The sequence below is a fragment of the Nanorana parkeri genome, unplaced genomic scaffold, assembly GCF_000935625.1.
Source record: "Nanorana parkeri isolate BGI_ZX_2015 unplaced genomic scaffold, ASM93562v1 scaffold8, whole genome shotgun sequence".
NCBI lineage: Eukaryota > Metazoa > Chordata > Amphibia > Anura > Dicroglossidae > Nanorana > Nanorana parkeri.
The window spans coordinates 1,369,199-1,392,225 of NW_017306276.1; the positions used below are offsets into that span (position 1 = coordinate 1,369,199).

Consider the following 23,027-nt stretch of genomic DNA (forward strand, 5'->3'; position numbering starts at 1 on the left):
GCACTAAGTTTCTTTTGTGGTGGTGTGTTATGTCACCCATATCTCCCCTTTTTTCATTCTAAAACTGTGGCTTGTTCCTTGTTTGTATGTAATCCCTAACAAAGAACCTTGCCTGTTTACTCCATTTTGGTCTGTTAAGCGTACCATTTATTTATATATTATTAATATTACAGGTATTTATAAAGCACCAACAATTTGCGCAGCACTTTACATACTGCACATTCACATCAGTCCCTGCCCTCAAGGAGCTTACCATCTAAGGTCCCTATTGCACACAGGGCCAATTTAGACTGGAGCCAATTAACCTTCCAGCATGTCTTTGGAGTGTTGGAGGAAACCGGCGTACCAGAGGAAACCCACGCATGCAAACTCCATGCATATAGCTTCCTGACCAGGATATGAACCGAGGAACCCCAGTGTTACAAGACAGAAGTGCTAACCACTAAGCCACTGTACTGCCCATTGAAAGCAATTTTGTTATATTCGTCCGATTAGTGCAATAAAATACTTGTTAATCATGTCAGAAATTCAGAGCTGTCCTGCGTCCAGTGCAAACTCCTTCTGTTATCTCCAGTATAGTATTAGCCCTTCCTCTCTTTATCTTGGGGCTACAGAAAGATAAGCCTTTATGTTGTGAAGATGAGAGAGTAGGTTGATGTAAATAGTTTGGCAAAAAAGAAAATTGGCAGGGCTGACACCACTCCAAAACCAGTTCATGAATATGCTGTGTGTTGTCAGCCTGCTACAGGACCTAGGAACTAAGAGGGCTATTCACTCGAGGGTGCATGGTTTGGAAAAGGCATGAGAAGTGAACAATATAGGCCAAAAAAGATGATTTTGAAAAATTCGCCAAAATCCTGCACTTTCCAGTTCAGTCCTAGATTGTTCACTTCTCCTGCCTTCTCCAAACTCTTCACCCTTTAGTGAATAGCCATGTAAGTGCATTTCTGGCAGATCAACAGTTATGTCTCTGTACTTGAAGGGTTAAATACATGAGGACATGTGTATGTATTGCTGAGATGCTGAAACTGAACATTTGTTTTGCCCTGACACTTTAACCATCACTGAAAATCTGCCATATGACTGCATCTAATTGTCATATCTGAAGATTTCTAACAAGGCAAATGCAGAAAAAGGATATTTGAAGGAAATTCAAATAAAGTGACTTGATAGGGTTTCTGAATACATGATTAAATGTGGCATTCTATTCTAAGCTAACTAGCATACAACGAGGCAGATGAAGACATACCAACGGTGTTGTGCCATCTATTCACTGCAAACAGTCGGCTGCATGTGACTGTCACCACTGCAGGGATGGTGAGATGGGGGAGGGTGTTGGCTGCAACATGGGTGACTGGAGAGTTGGATGGAAATTTCAGCACCATAATGACATCCTGCTGCATCTGATCCTTAAACATGAGGGGGCTCTGTGGAAGGAAACACTGTTGTACAAGAGAAGGGAAGGAAGCAAAGAAAGACCACCATTAGGAAAATGCTGCAAAGGAAAGCGTCTTTAAAACATCTACTCATATTTTTTCCAAGTAGAAGGATCTATTTTGTGACATAACAGGAAAAAACAATAAATTACAGAATAACTGAAAATTGGCCCCAACCCCACTCAGACTGACAAATCCGACATGTCTGTTACCCAAATGTAATTATTTCATTTCCTCTAATTCCATACAGCGGACATTTTATGCATGTACAGAGTACACAAATCATTCAGTCCATGCCCCAAAGAAGCTTTAATTTTAGTAGCCGGAAGATTGCTTTAAAAACATTTTACTGGTCAATAGTGAAATAACCTAGCACTATTTTGGGAGGAAACAAGCACCTACAGGAAACGTATGTAGAAATAGAGAATGTAGTGTCCAGGTAAGGATATATATCCTGTAAGAGGTGGATACATAAGAAGCCGCATGGGTTTGTCTCGGTGCCTGCTCATGCAGCCAGGAATATGCGATGCCTCTAAGTGGATGGCCCCCTATATTTAAACTTCCTACCTAAGATGTAAATATGCTTATCGAATGATATTGTTTTGTACACTTTTGATAAGGTGGAATAATGCTTTGTATGTTTCTATACAGTTTCAGCTCTGACTCAATTTGCTCCTGAAGAAGCGGTATTGTCTGTGAATTGCGTTGAGCAAACCCCCTCCATACACCCCGAAATAAGTGATATTATTGATAAAACAAACGTTATGGATAGTTATTATATCGAATATTTTAGAAATAAGATATAGGGGTGTATTGAAGTGCAAAATGAGAGGCTAAGGGGCAACCTCTAGGAGCTGATTGTTTTAAAGAGGATTTTATGCTTTTTAATTGATTTTGAACAAATAACTCGTTATATTTTAATGAAGCCGAATGTGTGGGTGCCTTAAAAGTCCATTATTGTGCATTCCATATAGTGTCCAGGTAAGAACTGAATGCAGGACCCCGGCACAGCAAGGCTAGAGGGCTAACCCGTAATTCATTTTAAAATGTTTAAAAATATTAATCTGCACACCCCTACATACATGCTTCTATATCCCTAATGGCATGTATAATGTACATGCAATGCACTGGAAAGCACATTTCCTGGTTTAAATGTAATATTTGCACTAGAAAATTGATGACTGGAATATGATTGGTTACCAGGAGAAATACCTCCATGCTTTTTATTTAATTCTTCAAACTGTCCAAGCCTCGTTATTTTCTGCATGTTATAAAAATCAATAATATTTGTACATAAAACTAGAGATATTAAAAAGGTTATATTTTTTGTTGTGAAATCTTATAATACTCTTTTTAGAACTATATGTAAATAATGGCAAAATGTTAGTGTGTGTATCTGGCTCTCTCTATACCTATCTGTGTGTGTGCTGTGTGTGTGTGTGTGTGTGTGTGTGTCTGTGTGTGTGCATGCATATGCACCCACTGACACACAAACATTTAATTTTGCCGACAGATCAGATTTTTGTGCTGAGAAAGAAGCGAATTTCCCAACAAGCCGTTATATCTCACCAGGTGCATGGCTGAGCTTCGAGGCGGATGTGGCTCGATAAGCAACTGAGATGGCGTCTGTCCAAAATTCTGTATCTGTGCCTCCATGGCCTGCAGGGAGAGAGGAGTGATTGTCATAATCAATATGCATCAAAGAGATAGGTCAACACACTCCTTGACAATGCAAGCACATCCCAAGTCAGCCATGAAAGAAGTCCAGAAAATTCACCGGTGCTCTTCTCTCGGGCTGCAGACTCAGCCAAGTGTTAGTATTGTTGTAGACAAGCTTTGCTTTCTCTCAAGCATGCTTCACTTAACCAAATAACCATTTTACCAGAGGATATGGGTTATCTGTGAATGTTAACCTGTGGTGACATGCAGCTAAAGACCTCAGAAATCTCTCCAAACTTTCACAAAACACACATGTAGAGGTTAATTATAATAATGTGTCCACACCATTATCTTGTGTAAAGATACCTTGACAAACTCTCCAGTAAGAAGGAAAGTTAAGGGGTTTCTTATAAAATATGCTTCAGGAATCTTAAAGAATAAAAAAAAGAGTAACAGTTGAGTTAAATCACACAATAGATTGGAGTATAGCAAATGTTTTATACAATGCCACAGTAAGACACTTAGCATTACAAGCAGGAGAGCAATCTATATCGAAGGGTCAATTTACATCCATGATTTTAGGTGTTAAAGTGGACCTTGCTCTCCAAGGTCCGCTTTTTAAACATGGTCCTCCTCCACCTTGCTGAAACACTGAACACTTGGAAAATATACTCACCCTTTCCCCTGCTTCCGTAGTGCTGACAGTGATATCATCATCCTGTCGATGAGATCTTGGAGAATGCAGAGTTCTCAAATCCTGTGAGAAGACGCTGCAGCACAGTGCTGGGTGTGTGTTCTCAGTGAGATTTACGCTATTCTACATTATCCAGATCTCGCCAGAAGGACGATGACAGCATTTAAAAAGTTGACCTTGCTTTTTAGTCCGCTGTAATATTAGTAACACCACAATACTGCAGTTCACATACACAAAGGGGTCTATTTATAAAACCTTTGCAGAGCACACATCCCTGCAATTGAGATTTGCAGCTCATTTTAGTCACTATATAGAGCTGAGAAGCATAGGAATGCCCCTCAGCCTTAAATAGAGGTTATAATGCGTAGTGAATCTCATTTGCAGAGTGAATGTCTCTGCGATCGAGATTCGTAGCCCATTATGGCCACAAGATGGAGCCAAGGAGAAAACAAGTTTTTTTTAAATAGACCTCTTAAAGTGTACCTATGGCCAAAACAAGCACTCCAGTGAAGGGTATCTATGTGTACAAAAGCAATATAGCTCACCAATCATCCTATTTTCATTTAATTATTCCATTGCAATCTACAGTCATCAGTCCTGATCCCTCCCATTCTACTATAGACATGTACTTGATTGATCAGCTTCCTCACAATGGCACCAGCAGCTGTTCCTGCAAACAGTGACATTGCCGTGCTTTCCACTCCCCCTGACTCTCTGAATCATCGTTCCCTTGTGAGGTCTCCAGGAGAGGAGAAACTAGTAACTCTGGGGGGACTCCCAAGTGCACTTGACGCTGCAAAAGGTATAACACTTAAATAAATAAACTGAAATGGAATTGCCTGGTATAAATAGTATTAGCAATTGCTATACTGATTTTGCACTTGATTGGCACTTAACAAAACCAAGCTAATATAGGCAAATGGATATATTGTACGTCACACTGCTGTATATAACATAAAAATCTTTATCTAGCCATACAAGAACAGCATGTGGTCTTTGTTTCCTAATGATCAAACTTTTCAAGAGTTCTCCTGCCATACAGCACTATTGTTCAATGCAGGTCAGGCTATTTCCCCACTACTTTCAAAAGGGGATTATAGCGCATTATTAATTAGTTCGATTTTCTCCATGTATAAGTATCGTATGTTAAAATGTGCACATTAAAACCCATTCCTGCTTATTGTGGTTTGCCTTTTGCAAAATATTACTCATATACATTTTGAATATAAAATTTGACGATGTTAATATATACGTAATAAAATGTCTGACATATTAAAAGCCAAACATTTACGTGCAACTTTACAGCCACAAACTAACCTTCAGAAGATGGCACTGTGTTTATGCTTATTCAAAACTGACATATTACAAAATGTAAATTAATTAATAGGCTTTTATATATAAGTGCCAGACAACAACAAAATCCTTCAAACTAACAAGGCCATTTTCAGTCCCCAGAGGATGGATGTACAGAACATTCTTGGTGCAAAATATTGTCTGCTACAGTCTGTCACTGTATTGGCAGTGATAAACAAGAAGTGTTAAAATAGTGAGAGCACAATTAAAGACCTCACCATGTGTTCAAGGGAAGAGCTCCCAACCCTTCAATTATTACTAATAACATCATATGTCCTCTTATGCCATGATACGGATGCTTGCGAAACAAAGCAATCCAAATTCCAGTCTCAGATACATATTTTCCCACAAGGGAATTACTAAATATATCATACTGAAATTAAACATATAAGATGAATGGACATATATAAGTACTGTTTTTTAATCTATTACCACGTTTGTTAGACAATGTGATGCTATGCCACAGCGACATTATGAGGACTAGCACACCTCAGGGGCATAGCTAGCTGGATTCTGGGAAAAAGAAAGATCTTCTTTAGTCCCAGAAACAAAGTTTCACAAAATGGAGAGCTATGAAAACAGTAAAGGTATCTAGAGACAAATGATCAGGATGAGTATGACTTGATTTGGACAAGTGTAGCTGGACTGGCAATTATCACATGTCTGTGACTTCCATGTGACTGTGGCAGACACCACTGGTCAGCTGATCATTAGGAGAAAACACTGACTGGCCAAGTAAAAGAAAAAACAAACAAAAAATCCAAGAAAGGTTTTCTGCTAGCTATGTGTATTGTAATGCCTTTTTGGATTCTATTTATCCAACTTACTATGGCAGAAATAGCTGCAAATAAAAAAACAAAAGAAAACACAAAACACCACATTATAAAGCACCATAATGTGCTTTACAAATATGTGTAGCACTTTCATATTAATGTAAGAAAAAAAAAGGGGGAGGCAAGAGGAGAGCAATACATGATCTGTCAAAGTCATGTGACCAGCGCCTCCAATCACGGAGTGCTCTCTGCAGTGTAAGCTTCATGCAGGCTCTCAGATTTTATGATTTACTCATAAAACAAAGGCATAGTATGGAATCTAGGGCTCTATAAATACACCACAGTAATGTGATCATAGCCATACTTAAGTGTAATCCTCCCATTGAAGATCCTTGCCTTACCAATCACCTGGAGAGTGATCAGCTTGAGAGGAACTGTTACAAAGCACAGCATGTCCCAAGGAGTCCTATGCTGCCAATTGTTTTTCGTTTTTTAGCCCAAAATGAATGTGGAGCAGTGTTACATCATAAAAGACAATTGCATAATAATAAGTATAATACATCCTCTGATACATCAGTCATCTTTCATTCCTAAGCCTTTGGCTGCAGCTCTTTTGAAAACACCATTATTTTGGTTTACAATTCTAACGTTTGTGTCTTACTTCTACCAACCTATAGTTGTTATAAAATCTATAAAGTTCTTCTTTAATGGTATTTCCATAACATCTTCCCATAACAACATTTAAAGACATTCTATAACATTTAGACGTTATTTATTATTGTCCCACTGGGGAGATTTTTCCTCACTTCCTGTCAGAGGTGGCACCAGTCAATGGGTCAAACAGACAGCAATAAAAACCTGGGAGCAGGCAGCAATAAACCCCTTACTAAACGCTACTCAAACTAAAAAAAGGTTTTAGGTAGAACTTAACATTAAATAAAACAGGTGCTGGTAGATGGGACTATGTGAATTTTTTAAGGCATTTAAAACTATAAATTGGGTTTAAAGATTGCCTCCAAATCTGGCATTGCAGTGCAATGGAGTAAACTTGCTAACCAGAACCCAGCACTGGTTTTGGTTTAGCAGGGGTAAATATTTCCATTTGGTCTCTTGCTATACATGATATCATTAAGACCCCACATGGCAACAGGCAAAACCTGACCATGTTTGTACAGTAGATAATGCAAGGGCCTGTACAAGCATAGTAGAACAAAACTGATAACCACACAGCTTATAGAATTTACTATTCTCCTTCCTCAATATAACATGGTATTAAAGTGAATGTAACTGTTATCTGACTGACATTTTGTATTTAAAGCATTGAGTATCAAACAATTGCCAAGTTTGTTTGTTTTTTTTAAACAAAATGCTCTTTTTGCTTTTTCATAATTTGCTTCATACATCTGCACATCTCTCTCTTGCAGCCACTTTGTAACCACTTCCGGTCTACTTGAAATTACTCCAGCATTGGCTGCATGCCATTCCACAGGGCAGGTTTTCTGATGTTGATGACAGTGGACCATGCCAGTGCAATTTGTGTCAGCTTGGTCACTTACAGTCTCCACTAGGACAGCGTGTGATGGGGTGACAATGCAGGGCACAGTTTGGAGACGGAATAGAGCGCTGTCACCCTATAATAGGAAGTGTCTGCGAAAGCACCTTCATAGCACGGTCCCCTGGTATTTGTTTTGTGTGAAATCTGCAGATTTAAAACTATTGAAAAGAACTTTTGAAATGACATCAATACAAAGCATAGATGAGATTTTAATGACTGGGTTTATATATTAAATCTTTAAAACAAAGTAAATTCCTGAAAACTTCAAGACTGTCCAATGTAAACTCAATACAGGTCTAACACCTACACAAGATTGCCAGTTGGAAAAGTGAACTCTAATATTTTGTAAAGCAGTTATACAAGACACGAGTTTACTGAAATGATCAGTGCAGCATAATGGGCTGGAACTGCATTCTTAACAAATACTCAATAGATGAGCCCAGAGGAAATGTGACAGGATTATGATGTCCCCTTTGTGGTAAAGACAATTCCAAATAATATCTAATACTCCACATAATTGATGTTTACATATTAGAAAGAGATACAGGCTTTGTATCCAGAGTGTTCTGTCATGTTTCACCACAGGAGCAGACAGTCATTGTAAAGTTCATTATAAATTACAGCTTTACAACAGCAATATGAGTTAAGCTGTCATAATGTTCTCAGCCAGAGATCCCATGCTGTCAAAGAGTGTCAATTTTTAATCTGACACAAGGAAGAATATTATCTGTTCCTCTGACCTTCTGATATTTTAATGCTATAATTGCTGTGCTTAGTGGAGCAGCCATGATTTCACCTGTCAAGAAAGAATGAATCAATAGCCTCGAGCTCCTCTTCACAGTCTAGCATTGGCTTTGCTGATTGTGTTTCATTAAACAGAAAGCTAATGCTCGCTACACACCTGTATGGAGACATTTCATTGACTCAAAACGTGTGTGAGAAAATCTGCTTTGAATATATATAATGCTGCATATTTTGCTCATGTTAATTAGTGACAAGACAAAGAAGGCATATGTAATAAATGTGAAGGTGTCCATTACATGTACTCTGTGAACTCTGAGTGCACTTCAGCCTTTCACCTATGACTCACCTGGGATGAGCTAAATGTATTGTTATCTAAACACTTGAACAGCATATAAATTAGCACCCATCTTCCCTGGCTATACCTATGTATCCAACTGTTCCAATCAGCAGAATATAGGGACTTGCCAACAAAGCAACTAGTATTTATTGAACCCTGGCTAGATAAAACTACTGACTGTACAAGGTTAAGAGATGCACCTAAGGGCAGCTATATACACACAGATTGGGTCACCACGTGTTTCTTAGATTTGGACAAATGTAGGGACCAAGGGGCAGCATTTAGCAAGTTCACAATCAAGGGCCAATGGCTAGGGTAGCGGGGTTAGGGACTGTGTTGATAGGCTTTTGTATGCATCAGAATTGATTATTTCCCCATAAAAGTCGATGGGATTGTAAAAGTTGACTAAAGAAAGTTGATGCCACTTAGAAGGTCAAATGCAGATCAGAAGCAGGTCAACTGCATGTCAAATGCACCTGTAAATAATTTTAGAAGCATCTCAAACTGATGTCCAGTGCAAGCTGCATTTGCCCATTGACACAAGCAGGTAACGAAAGGCATCTTCTAGCATACAGCATGTGTGTTGCATTTAATTTACACTTTAGCCAACACTCTCTACTGTAGTTTTGCTTTTCGCCTGAAAAAAAGGGAATGGTTATGCTATAATAAGCTAACAAAAGACAAGACAATCAACTCATTGGGTTGCATCACGTTAATGCGGCCAAGTAAGACTAGAGAGAAAAAAGAGCTTGGGTGATGGCCGAGCCCGCAGTGCATTACACAGATAGCAGGTCTCGGCATCTGCATAACTAGAAGCCCAGCCTGATACTGCAGCAATGCACAGAGTACAGTATGGAGCAGTGGTACATAAGTGGTGCACAAAGGAACTGTAAACCAAATGAACTAATGTCATGTATTGCAGTCTCTAAGTTTTGATAAGGTGCTGCAAATCCTTTCTGAGACAGACAAAACATTGTTCACAATTATATTGCTTTTCAAGACGTGTGTGTGTGTATGTGTGTATGTATGTATGTATGTATGTGTATGTGTATCATATATATATATATATATAGATACACACACACACACACACACACACACACAGCACACAAAGCACGCAATGCACACAAGCCCACAGCCTGGCAATGTATAAATGATTGCATGTTTTACATACGGCAGATGGCAGATATCTGGGGGAATGGAGGATGCAGAGAGCATCTTCTAAATCTCAGCACCACTCATCTAGCAGCTGTTGCACTTTTTGACTTCCCTCATCATATTTGCATAGCCTACTTTCAGGCAGGATCAAGACTTGCATGACTCTTTTACATGTAGACCTTTTTACCCACATATACAATATATGTATCATGAAAGGAATTCTGCAAACTTCCATTACAACAACAAATACAACAAAAAACACACTGGTAACATTCTAACTGCACGGACTTAGGTTAGACAGTTTAATTCCAAATCATTTCTACAAATGGAATTTGATTGGAGTCAATACTGCAACCAATAAGGGGCATTTACAGAAAAACATGGTGGTTCCAGGACTGTGATGAATGTGGACTTAACCTTAAATCTGAAATCCAGTTAGAAATAATAAAAGGGTAAAATGCTTATTTAGTCTGGGGCAGTGTTGATTAACAGTATCCTGATATAAGGGGCCTCAAGTGCGACCCTGAAAGGGCTGCACATAATATTTAGTGAATGTAAAGTGACAGAAAGCAGTAGAAACAGAAGACACACAAGAGATGTAAGAGACTTTGAACTGGCTATCGGAGTTGTTTGTGACTGGGGACATGCTCCAAGACACATATTACATGAGACCAAGGCTAGGCCGTCCCAGAGGCATACAAGGGAGCTTCTGAAGTGGAGGGGTGCAATAACATCCAAGCTTATAAAAGATGAGGAAACGAAAGGGTGGCTGCAGAATTGTTTTGTTTTTTTTGGGAGGGGGGATTGTTTGAATGGAGTGGGGAAGGATCAGAACCACTCTCAGGTTTTACTGCTATCTGGAGCTCTGTTAAAGAGACTTACACTCACTTCCTGTCCCCCCAGTGACTACAGTTTTATGAGGCAGGAAGTTGGAGTAAATCAGAAAATTTGCAACAGGGTCACAATGAGCAAAAGATATCTGATATAGGTTCTAACCTTCCTCTACTAAGAAAAAAACAAGCAATGTATTGCTGTATATAGCAGGAAGAGACAAACCATACTCTTTGTCTGGGGATTATTGTTTAGGACATTCAAGTGTGGATGGCTGTGCAAGCTCAATCCCACCACCAGTGACATCTTCAATGAGCCTATATTTATAAAGGCATGTTACATGCACCAATGGCTTCATCTCGTCAGGAAAAGGAAAATGAGTTATGGGACATGTTTTTCCAAACTGTCCAATTACTATGCCTAACCCGTTAGATTCTGCAACTGTCCAAAGGGGTGTAGGGGGGACTAGTGGCACACTTTCAAATCTTCACCTTGAGTGCTAGAGAACCTTGTCCCAGCACTGCATGAGACTACAAGGGGTCACTGCTACTACAGCCCCTTTGCAAATCAATGCTACAGCATTTGTGTTCTGCACTGTCCCCTCAAAGTGTACTTGTGCCATATTTGATATTTTCCCTGCAAGAACTATTATAAAATATCAGGAAAAAAAACATAAAAAGAGAAAAGGGAAAGGACAGCCTAATAAAATAAACCAAGCTATGTAATTACTATTAAAGCAGCCTATAGAATGTTTTATTTAATAAGGAAAACACAAACTGTCTGCAGGGACCTCGAGGATCGCACAGTAAGTGCCAAAGGACCGCAGGTTGGGCACCAGGGGTCTAGGGGGTACGGAGTAAGCAGAAATGCTTTTCTTTCTTCTCATCCTCTCATTGCTGATGCTCTCTCCTGCTCCTGGCATTTGGGCATGCTAGTTAATGTCCTCACATGCAATGTATGACTGCTGACCCTGCATCGTTTGTGATGACATAGGAGAGGTTGTAACTGCATATCTGGTGAAGAGGAGCTGCTTTGTAGGACCGGTTTGAAGGAATAAGGTAATGCTAAAAATTCTAGCTCCCTGGCTATCATCCTAACCCACTTGCTTCATTGCTTTGAGTAACTGAACCATAACAAGCTTACAGATAAAGACTTCTGACTTTTCTGGTCTGACTGCTGCTTCCTGGTTAGTGACTCAAAGTACTGCAGGCGGAATGACAGCCATGCAAAGAGCATTTTCAGAAGAGGGTCAGTAGGCAGCTATAAATCAGATATCCTACTTATATGACGGTGAATGACGGTTTGGCATGTTCTGTAAGAGCCTTTTTTTTTTTTTTGGTCAATTGCATTACTGTTGCAGTTATTTAACAGAGAATCCAGGGAGCAGGTCATTATAGTGGAATTTTATTTTACCAGCTATATCATAAGCAAGACTGGGTCGATCTATTTTTTTTTCTACCTTCTGTTAAACTTTACATTTCCTATCCGTCTGTTTTATTCACCCACAAATCCCATTCACTGTATGTCTTTAGAAACCATCTCTATCCCCCATGGAAGATAGTGAATAAATATAAATATGGAAAATAAAATGAGTTTTACAATAAAAAAAATGTGCTGACAATGGAGGGTGAAAGTGTCATAATACAAGTGCATGAATATTTCAAACCAAAGCAGAGACTGTGTACATAATAAGTTTCTATGCGATGTAAAGGTATTGAAGGCAATTGTTTTAGGCTATTGAAAATTGCATATATCTATGTGCCTCAGCACACTGAACGCTTGTAAGGATCTCAAGCGTTTTTGTAAATTACATATATTGCTCATAAATAGAGGCTGGTGGATTTCTTTAAAGGATAGATGCACAAATATAAAATAAAAATGAATTTAGCTTTAGGCAGACCTGTGCTATCTTACTCATAGTATATAACAACTTAGTAAGATCAGCATTCTGACTGATTTATTGCACAACCTTCACACAGTGGTTTCAGTCTCCTTGCCTGCTGTTCCCATAAGAAGTGTCTGGCGGTGGTAGGATAGAGTCTGGCTTAGCCTGGTCAATGTTTTCTATGGAACAGCCCATGGCAGGCCCACTTGTCTACAGCTTGCACACAATCAGGGGATTACTTACCACCAGGACTGCTTAACCAGACTTGGTAGGCAACTAATGACCATTTTGCTGTTCTCTACATAGGCTGAATATGTAGGGAGTCAATTTATCGATATTTTCACCCAAGATTCACTTAACATTCAGTCAAGATTTGCAAATCCTTCTAATTGGATTCAAATGGAAAAAATGTGTAACTCATTAAAGGGACACCAAACTCAGGAGATAAATCTTCAAAATGCATGCAAGTACACTTACTATTAAGAAAAATGTAGCTTAACCTCAATACAAATGTCAAAACATGAGATTGTAGTCCATCACAGGAGTGAACTTGGAGCGGTGGCTACTTTGCAACACACACAGGGACCATGGGGAATAAAAGTAGCCACCCTCCAGAAGGAAGGACAGTGTCAGCACCCATTCAGAGATGATTTGAGGATCTACAGCCGAGTGATACACAAATAAGATACATTTATGTTAATAGGGTACTTGAATGCATTTTTAAGATTTCACTCCTGAGTTTAGTATCACTTAAAAAATATACTGCATGTTCTTTGTAAATGGCAGATCTAAGTAGAATACGTTTTAGAAGAGTCTGAGGTCACAGTGATGCTCCAGAGCTGATTGACAGCTGAGCACTTCTTCACACTCTGCTAAGCAAACATTACGGAGGCACGTAGGACTGGAGTGAGCATTATTAATAATACTTCCAAGTATACTCAAAGTATGGTGCATTTTGAGGGACATTTGCATTTGTTCTTAAAGTCTGACAGGATCAGATTCAAAGTCATACCAGTGTTACAGGTGGGTTTCACTGGCAGAACACCCTGTAAGTCCATTTTACGCCTTTATGGATAATGACTAGCCATGTACATCAAGCTCTACTTCATCTCGTTTATTTTCCCAACTTCTTATTTATAGCAAGGATGATAATTCTTTCCATCAGACACATACCTCTCGTAATACAGGATCTGTGACGCCGTCCAAGTTTATGGAACCTTCATACGTCAAATAATGAAAAACGTTTAGTGCGCGCACTGCTTCTGGACCTCGCTGTTTGTAGCCAAATATCAGATCTATCCACTGATGTAGTTGACAAGATACAAATTCACTTTCCAAAGCCTGAAAGACAAATGAAATGGTGAACATAAATTAACAAGTTATCAACTAGCCATGCAGTTGAGGGAATCAATGTCACGTTTTAATGCTATGATAATTTAATTCCATAAACCAGTCCTAAATAGAACACCCATGGTCAACATGTTTAATTTTATGGTTCTGGGTTTCAACAAAGTGACCTAAAATGATGAACAGCAAAATGTGGGACTCTACTCTGCACCCTGTCCATCTGGTTTCCCATATGACGATGTCTCTAACTTGCTTGACTGGCTCCTGCGTGTCCATTTAAGCTACTATGCAGCAGGACAGGTTATACAGCAGTATATCCAGCACTGGTTTTATGCATCAACTTATAGTTCAGTAAAATACTAACAATAAATATAGCCTTGGAGCCATCAGTATTGTATCTTTGCTGTGGGTCACAGCAGCTCTATATACCAACAATATATTTTCTTTTGTTGCCCTGATATAGTTAAAGCATGCAACAGATGGAAATTAGAAGGGTATCTTTCTCTAAGCAGGAAACTGCCAGGGAGGGGTACAGTGGCACAACAGAGTTAAATACATCCCAGGTTGAGGTGAGATACTTTAAATAAGCATTAAGCACTGGAAAAATGTTCAGCGGATGTCAGGTGCTCCTTCTTGTAGTGGCCCTGTAATGATAACAATGTCCTATTTCTTCTTAGTTTCTCTAGAAAACCATTAAATGAAAACCAAAGACAAATAGGAACTGATATATCAATGTGCATGTAACAATAAATTATAAATAAAAATAAATAAAATAACAGTCATTTACATAATTTCATATTGCTAAAAAAGCATCCACAACACAAATCTTTCTTCCATTAAAGGCTACAGATTTGGTAGCTTCCATTTACAATAAAATAGGTGTTGATGTCAGCATGAAGATGTGCCTTTAATGTATTCAGGATTTCGTAGCCTTTATCTTGCTCATTTTTAAAGATTCATGTAAGCTGGGGAAAGCACTGTTTTTATCTAATTATGCACATTAGGCAGCAGAGGTCTAGGTGGCTAGAGGGGATTGAGTTTCATAATGTTTTCTCTCTGTCTCAGCTATTTTCCTTCAACGCATAGTTGCAGATAGTCACGAGATTGCCAGGCATACTAGAAAGCAACTGTTCATACAGGTTTTAGTTGAAGTCTGGTTATAATGCTGTACCGAGGCAGGGTGAAAGTATGTTTACTGCCCTAAAAGGATCAGCCCCAAAACTGTTATTTCCATTTTAGTTGAGCTACCAATGGTGAACTCTCCCTGCCATTGCTCTGTTCTCTTCTATTCTGGCGTTTAAGCTCACCTGCTATTGCATGCTTCATAATACTTAAAATACATTAAAAATGGAACAGGTATAGGGTGATCCCTTTGCAAATCCCATTGCAGGTGTGTGAACTTCGGAACCTAAAGGGGGCAGACAGTCCCTATTAGACATAGATTATGTATCTGTGATTCTACTCCGCAGGATTTACCAAAACTGAAACATTAGTTTGGTTGTACCAAAACTGCAAAATGGTCTTAGATTTTTACTAAACTCATTGTAAGCCCCATGTGTTCATCTCAAGAACATCCTAATGTTTTGCATTATATATGCATTATGGCATATAAATTGGATAATGCTCAGTTAAAATGTCATCATCTACATCACCGAAAGGAATTCTAATTCAAAGACATTAAGTATAAAAAAAAAACAAAAAAAACTCTTCATGCGATTATAACTAGTGACTGTCTTCATATTTTCTATTCTTTATTCCTTAAAGTGTATGTCTACCCATGTATGTTTTTATTCTTGGACAAAGTGGGGAAGGATTAGAACCTCTACAGTGGTTTACTGCTAGGTGGGGATCCGTTACTGAGCTTTCCTCTTACTTCCTGTCCTGCTGACAATGTTATACCACACAGGAAGTGAAGGGAATTCTCTAATAGTAAAACAAGTCTAGAGCCCCTGTCAGATTTTTGTGTGCGTTGTGGAGTTTCCCCCGATAGGGGGGAATATAAAGAAAAATAGAACCCTGGAGAGCAGTAAAGGCTAGACAGGATTTTTTTTTGTCGTACTCAAATGTATCTAAAAATAAAACAAAAGTTTTTGGCTCGACATTCCCTTTCAAACACGAAAAAACCCCGAAAAAAGATAATTCATGTAGAAATCCGACAAAAAAAGCAGGTCTGCATTTTGCTGAAGTCTCTTTCTGCTTTAAAACAGTTCAAAGACATTCATGTGCATATGTCCTTATGTTGGCCTTACACGTGTACAATTTTCTAGCAATTTAATAAACTCACAAAACTAGAAACCATTCAACAGTCGTGCCTTAGAAACCATAATCCAATTTCTGGAGCAATTTCTTACTTTTTGCACACACGTGATAAAATCTGAATTTTGTCTACGAAAAAGTTTAAAACCCCCATTTATATATTTTCTGAAAGGAGAGGCCATGTAGAATAAAGAAAATGCTAGTATGCAATTTTTAATGTTGCATGATATTTGTGCAAATGTTTATCAAATGAACATTTTTAGTATAAAATACACTAAAATGAATGTAATGCACAGAAACAGAATACCACATTTTTTGGGAACATACAAAAGATGGGGTTGTGTTGGATAAATAGATACTAAACATATCAAGCCCTAAAATTGTGTGTGACTGTGAAATGCAATAAAACCACGGTATCCATAATTGCGCATAAGTGACGCTTTAAGAGCCTTTACTGCTCATAAATTTAATGTTTACAGTAATTGATAGCCCTAAAATTATTGCTCTCACTCCAACGTTCTTGGTAATATGTAGCATGTGGCACAATCGTCGCTTTCGCGCATAGGTGTAACCGATGTGTGTTTGCATTTGTATGTGTGTGTATGTGAAGGTGGGGGACTCCAATCCGCTTTTTTTTTTTTTATATGTGCCCTCAATTTTTTTAACCTTTTTTTTTTTTTTACACTTCGCTTTATTGCTATCACATAGGGAGCTAACAAAGCTCCCATGTGATACCAAAGAGGAAGTGACAGGTCCTCTTTATGGAGACATCAGGGGTCTATTAGACCCCTATTGTCACCCATGGACACCAAAGGAGGTAATGAAACCCAGGCTGTCCATCAGCTTCTTCTCCATCCACAGCCACCGGAGAAATGTCAGGCTGAAACCGAAAGTGATGTAATGCACGTTGCTTTCGGGTTCAGTGATCGGAGGGGAGATCAGCTGCTGGAAGTGTTTGGATCTACCTCTGATCGTGCCTATCCCAGGCCCGCATGGGGGACAGTGGAGCCTGGAATAGCCGGTGATGGTGGAGGGGTGTACACTCTTCCCGGCTCCATACAAGCTATGGAGCCGCCTGAACCTCTGTATGTGACACCCATAGCCAGCTGTAAAAATGGTACCAAGATCATGGCTGCTGCAACAGCTGTGATCTTGGTATAACCACTTCAGGACAGCACAGTTTATATAAGTACGGTAGTCCAGAAGCAGTTAGAGAGACTCTATAAGTCTCTAAAATATCATAGCCCCAGCACCCTGGAATAGAGGAGATCTCATACTCTCATCTCCAGCAGCCCGTGCCTCCAACCTCCCGTCAGCACTGCAGCCAGCCTCAGTGGCATTCAACAATTCCAGGAGGGTTGGATGCCCTTGTCTCCCGCTGTCATTCCTGTAGTGGTGTATGGGGTCAGGGAATGTACCCATAGAAACTAGTGAATTGTTTGATTTAATCCTCCAACCTTTTCCAGGAACATGAGAAAATGTATTTGCTTTGAGATGTTTTTTGTATGTTTTTGTTTAGTGCACTTTTTTATTGTTGTTGATTACTGGAAATGCATGAAAGGACAGAACGATAATGACTCTATAAAGTAATGACTGTCAAAGGGGATGGTTTATAAATTATCTGTGGAGACATACGCTGGCTGAATGCATTCTCCTTGGTTTCATCTAGTGGCGAGAATGCAGTGCGCACCGCATTCAGCCAGCATATGTATTGGCACGTAACTTAAAAATCATCCCCTGAGTGTTTTGGAAAATGTAGAGGGTTTGGATTTGTCATTTGCTAAAAAAAATAGTCATCTACCATCACAGAAAGTTAGGTGTTCATGAAAGCCAAATTTGCTTGTGCGGTTTAAGTAAACATTATTTTATAATATTAGCTGTGCTTTTTTATTAAGAAAAATTTATAATTTCTTCATAATATAAAACTATAATTACATTGATTTCCTGCATTAATGTTTTAAGGAGATGCATTCACTCTATAAGCACTGTAAATAAAATACTATGGACAAGAGCTGGTGTTTCACTTCCAAATAATTAATTATGTCACGTGATACACTTTGCAGAGATTAGATTCTAGTTTAGCGTATATTAAATAGTGCAGAACAGGATGAGTAAATATCCCTTTAATTTTGCCCTTACATAATTGGAATAAACTGGGCTAGTTTGTCTTTGTGTGTGTGTTCTATTTTTGGCTATCAGCATCAATTCAGGTCTGCAGGGATTGAGAGTCTGAGTTAGGCTGTAGATGCACATCTGTGAAAGCTTTCTCTCTACTGCTAGATTATGATTGATGAAGCTAGCATTAAGGTAATGTTATCAGGGACTACTTACTGCTCCTGTCCTCTGTGACATCACTGAGGTCAGAATATAACTACGTTAGCATTGAACACAAGCCTTTATTAATGTTTCATGAGTAATTCAGCAGTAATCAGACTGGATTCCATGGGTGAATGAGACCAGTAAAATATTCCCCAAAGTATAAACTGATTTTTTTTGCATCTACCCTAAGGACTTCATACAATAAAAGGGTAATGACAAGTAAGGAATTTACAGTGTTTTCTTACCACTGTAAATTTTTATTAACATTACAAATGTTATTCTACATGTAGTATTTAGATATAACAATACCCGATTAAAAGATAAAGCAAAACCAATATTATTTTGGATAACAACAGTGGTCTGAATTTGCTTGTGATTCTTTTTATGGGCTCAAGAGATGATATGTTCCCCCACCCATCCTTCAAGGTCATGCAATGGGGTCACTCTCCTCCAAGTGCAATTGTTGTGTTAAAGTGAGTGTAAATGTTTCCTTGTTTACATAATTTTTAAGTGATATACAGTATGGGTTTACATTTACACACATATATATATATATATATATATTAGCTAAAAGTAGGTTAGAATTTTAACTTGAGTTAAACATGAGTTTAAAACTAGCAAATACACTGAATAAAAATACAAAATCACAATGTATTGTTGTTGTAAAGTAAAACCACCCTAGGCATCACTATCAAATACATTAACTGCTTACAACTAGAGTTGTCAATGATTCTCATTATCGCTTAGTTGATTGCGACTAGTTGATTCACCTCAGCTGTCCCCTCTACGCCCCCGCAACTCTACTCAACCGTTCTGCCGAAGCCGAGGAGCCGAAGGAGAACTTTCTCCTTAGGTTCCTCCTCTGCTGATTGACAGCAGGCAGTGCAATAGCCAGTTGCATTTTCAGTTTCAGCCTGACAAATTCTGCTGCGGGAGGTGTGTTGCGGTGCCATTCATTTTAATGGCACCCCAAACACGCCTCACGCCTGCAGTGCGTTTGCCTGCATTGGAACACGCAGTACCGCAAAGCCCTGTGTTTTAGTGCAGTAAGTGCATGCAGTTTTATTCTGAAGTAAACATTATTTTTGTAACATTCCATTTGTGTATTTTATTTTAAATATGGTGCTATTTAAATTTGTTTTTTTTATCCTATTGATCGGAAAAAAAAATACATCGGCCAACTAATCAATTATGAATATAATAGTTAGTTGCAGCCCTACTTCTAACCCCCAATACAAATCAATTGCACAATCTTTACTGTAAGTTATATTAAAAATAAAGTATTCCCACAAAAACATTTACCCAAATTCACTGGAGCATGTGTCAAGTCACTCATGTCATCTTTACTTTTCTTACCGGGAGGACCTTAATTAATCCAGTGAATGTGAGTATTTCATATAACTGCTACATGATCTATATTATAACTTACTGCTATTATTAATTACCTTTCAGGCTACCTTTTTCTACAACTACCAAAAATGTTGTAGGCCACTTTCTTACAGCAATGGCAAGTTGTGTCATTCACAGCCCTCCCTAAGCATACAGCTCTATCACCTGCAGCAAGGAGTGATGGCCATTGTCTGAAGTAATGATCCAAGCACTGCCTATTGCTGGAACTAGAAGAGCGTGGTCGCATGATGTGTAATAATTCTATTAATTACAGTATGTTATTATTTAAGAGGCCAATAACATTAATGCCATTTACAGTAAGATTCATATGGGTTGCCAATTGTTTTCAGTTACAAAAGATTAACATGTGAAATTTATGATCTAGTGGTTATAGGTGATTTATGATCTTAGTGGTTATAGGTGAATTAGAAAACTGCAATGACTAGACATGAGAGAATTCCCATACCTAAAACGATATAGCAATACAAATTTTAAAGTGGAGATAAGACAAAAATAGCACTTACCATTCGGTTGATCCGAACAAAATCTTCAGGATTTTTTGCCCAAGGTGGCAGATCTACATCACTGACCACAGTACTGTCATCCCTTACACCAAGGTTATAGGCATTAGTGTTCACAAACATCTCCGGTAGGTAGTAGAACTCTGGAATTAGCTCCTACAGGTAAGGTAAGAAAAAAAAAAAAAGCATTCAGGCAAACAATTTAAATGTGTATTTTTTTTCTTGTTTTAATGTGCCATTACCAAAAAAAAAAAGTTAGCATACTAAGAAGAAGAAAAAAAGTTGGGGCAGGCGGGGGCAAAAAAAAAAAAAACAATTTTTTGCAATAACGACCACACTCTTGTATGAAATTGTCTTGTAACTGCACTGTCTTCCCTTTTATATTTCATATTTTTTTGGTAGTGAGGACTAATGAGAGCTTTAAGCAACAGTCACATGGTTGAAGAAAAAAAAAATATTGCAATGAAAAATAAACTGTGCATTATGTCTTATGGAAATGGGTCTTATAAGCGCAATTATCAAAGGTGTGTTTCTCTTGTTTGACCGTTTATTTTCTGAAAGTGCTTCTTGTAGAGTTCATATCTCTAGAGAATTAATTTACAAAGGTTCAGAGCACTTTATATAGCCTGCTCTGTAAATTGTATTTTACCACTACTAGTACTAATATTAAATTGACTTAATAGCCATTATAATGAGATCAATGTAAAGGCCAATTCACAAACATTAATGTACCTATCAATCTTTTTACTTATCAATCCTTAAAGCCTATGTAAAACTGAAAGTGGACCTTTACCCATATCTTCAAAAAAACAACAAACATACTTTTAGAAATGTTTAGTAGTGACAATCTGCTAAATATATACCCACTGAAAATGTTTTGTTATATTTGTTCAAGAAGTGCAAAAAGTAAGTGTTGATTTTGCTAAGAGTCTTGTGCGCTCAAATGCCTGTGCTCTCTGCCTGTGGACATGGAGGCGATATAGACATGAGGAGGGGGGAGGAGATAAGGAGAGGCCCTTTTTTTTGTAATGCATCAGAAATTAAATAGCCAGGGCTGACACCATATCTTTTGAAATGTAGAGCTGAAAAATACAGTGTTGTCATGACAAAGTGGGAGGAGCACAATATATTTCTGGCACGCAAACAGTTATTTTTTTGTGGAGAAATGTGCATGTATTGCAGAACTGTATGAAAAATTTTGTTTTTTTTAAAACTATTTTGCCTGGACTTTCACTTTAACATAACTGTCTATTGAGGGCAGCAAGTACATGAGCTGTATGAGGTGACTAGAACAAGAATGCAGATCATAAAGGTCAAAGAAGAGTAAGAACTCTATCTGCAGAGTAGTTCCTGGTCAATGAGCCAAAATGTTATAGCAAAAGGGTCAGCAGGATATCCAGGCATATAGCAATTTCAGAAAGAGAAGTCAGCAATGACAGCCTCCATATCCCTCACCATAGGTTTACTTTAAAGGATCAGTCCACCTGATGTAGCTAAGCAAATGATGAAAAATGCATAAACATTAGGTCCTTATCAAATCAACAGATCAACAGGTATGGCAGCTAAAATGTAATATGCATGGTCCCCGTTCCTAACTATGTCCCAAACCTTCCCAATGGACATTGCGGTCAGCTAACATATTACCTGACCATTGGCGAGGCTCAGAAGTTGGGGGATTTGCATAAACATTCAGCAGTCAATACCTCTGGATCTACTGTTTGTTTTGGCTTGACATCTGAGGGTAATCTTTGCATTTTTAACCTACACTCAGTGTGGATTGCACAGGCTTGTGACAGGTGTACTTTTATTTAAAAATAATGAAAAGCTCAAAAAGGAGGAGCATGTAATGCAGGTAAGCAGACCTGTAAACTATGGTGCACACAGTACTACAGTCTCCAAGAGATATTGGAAGCTGGTTGCAGAGTAAACCCTATGGAGTCTACCCTAAACTGAAAGTAGATGTAAACCCTACCTGAATGACAATTAGTTTGCTAAAGCAACTTTTTTTAAGCTTTGCCGCATCTATGTGCTCCTGATCTCCTGTAGCCTCTGTGCAGCCACTACCTATCTGCATGCACATGGCCGCTTGTAGTCCCCATTAGTGATGGGCTTGGGCGTGTTCGCAGCTCCACGTGCCGAGCCCGCCAGGAAGCCGACAGCGCCAATCACAGGCACTGAGACATATCCCGATCTCTGCAGCTGCGGACCGGGATAATGTCTCAGGTTATGGGTGAGCCCTCAGCATCCTTCCTTGCAATGCAGGACTTCTGGTCCTGCATTGTATGGGATGATGTTATAGAGCTGTGACCAGCTGGGCAGCAAAGGGAAGAGGCTTCGGGGACTGGTTGCACGAAGGGGAGGAAACCTGTGGGAGCGAGGAATAAGTTAAGTATGTCATCAGATTTATTGAGCAGTTAACCCTTGCAGTGGGGAGGTAGACGTACTGCAAGGGCAACTTTTTTTCAATGGTTTTACATATACTGTACTTTTAAACCAAAAGCACTGGGTGTATTTGTGGGGAAGGGGGTCCCTATATCAATACCTTGTATGTTTTTCTAATAGATATGGTTGTTATGTATCTGTATCAGCAAAGAAAACAAACAATTCATATGGAAGCTATGCTAAGACATGAAGGCTTCATATGTGAGACATAGAGGCTTCATATTTGGCAATAAAACACAGAATAACTGATAGGCCACCTTTGTATATGTGATCCAAATTGTTTTACTGCTTTATTAAAACTTGAAAATACATTTACTGGCATACTGTG

At 38.7% G+C, this 23,027-nt stretch overlaps 1 protein-coding gene across 4 annotated transcripts in view; it reads right to left on the bottom strand.

Moving 5' to 3' along the window:
* NBEA (neurobeachin) overlaps window positions 1–23,027 on the bottom strand; it is a 553,993-nt gene that overhangs the window by 24,524 nt on the left and 506,442 nt on the right. For all 4 annotated transcript variants that reach the window (XM_018554206.1, XM_018554199.1, XM_018554191.1 and 1 more), the window contains 4 exons: window positions 20,261–20,413; window positions 13,599–13,766; window positions 3,006–3,095; window positions 1,250–1,442 (listed from right to left, as the gene is read on the bottom strand). In XM_018554206.1, coding sequence (XP_018409708.1) covers window positions 1,250–1,442; window positions 3,006–3,095; window positions 13,599–13,766; window positions 20,261–20,413 — 604 coding nt within the window. The remainder of the gene's footprint in view (window positions 1–1,249; window positions 1,443–3,005; window positions 3,096–13,598; window positions 13,767–20,260; window positions 20,414–23,027) is intronic.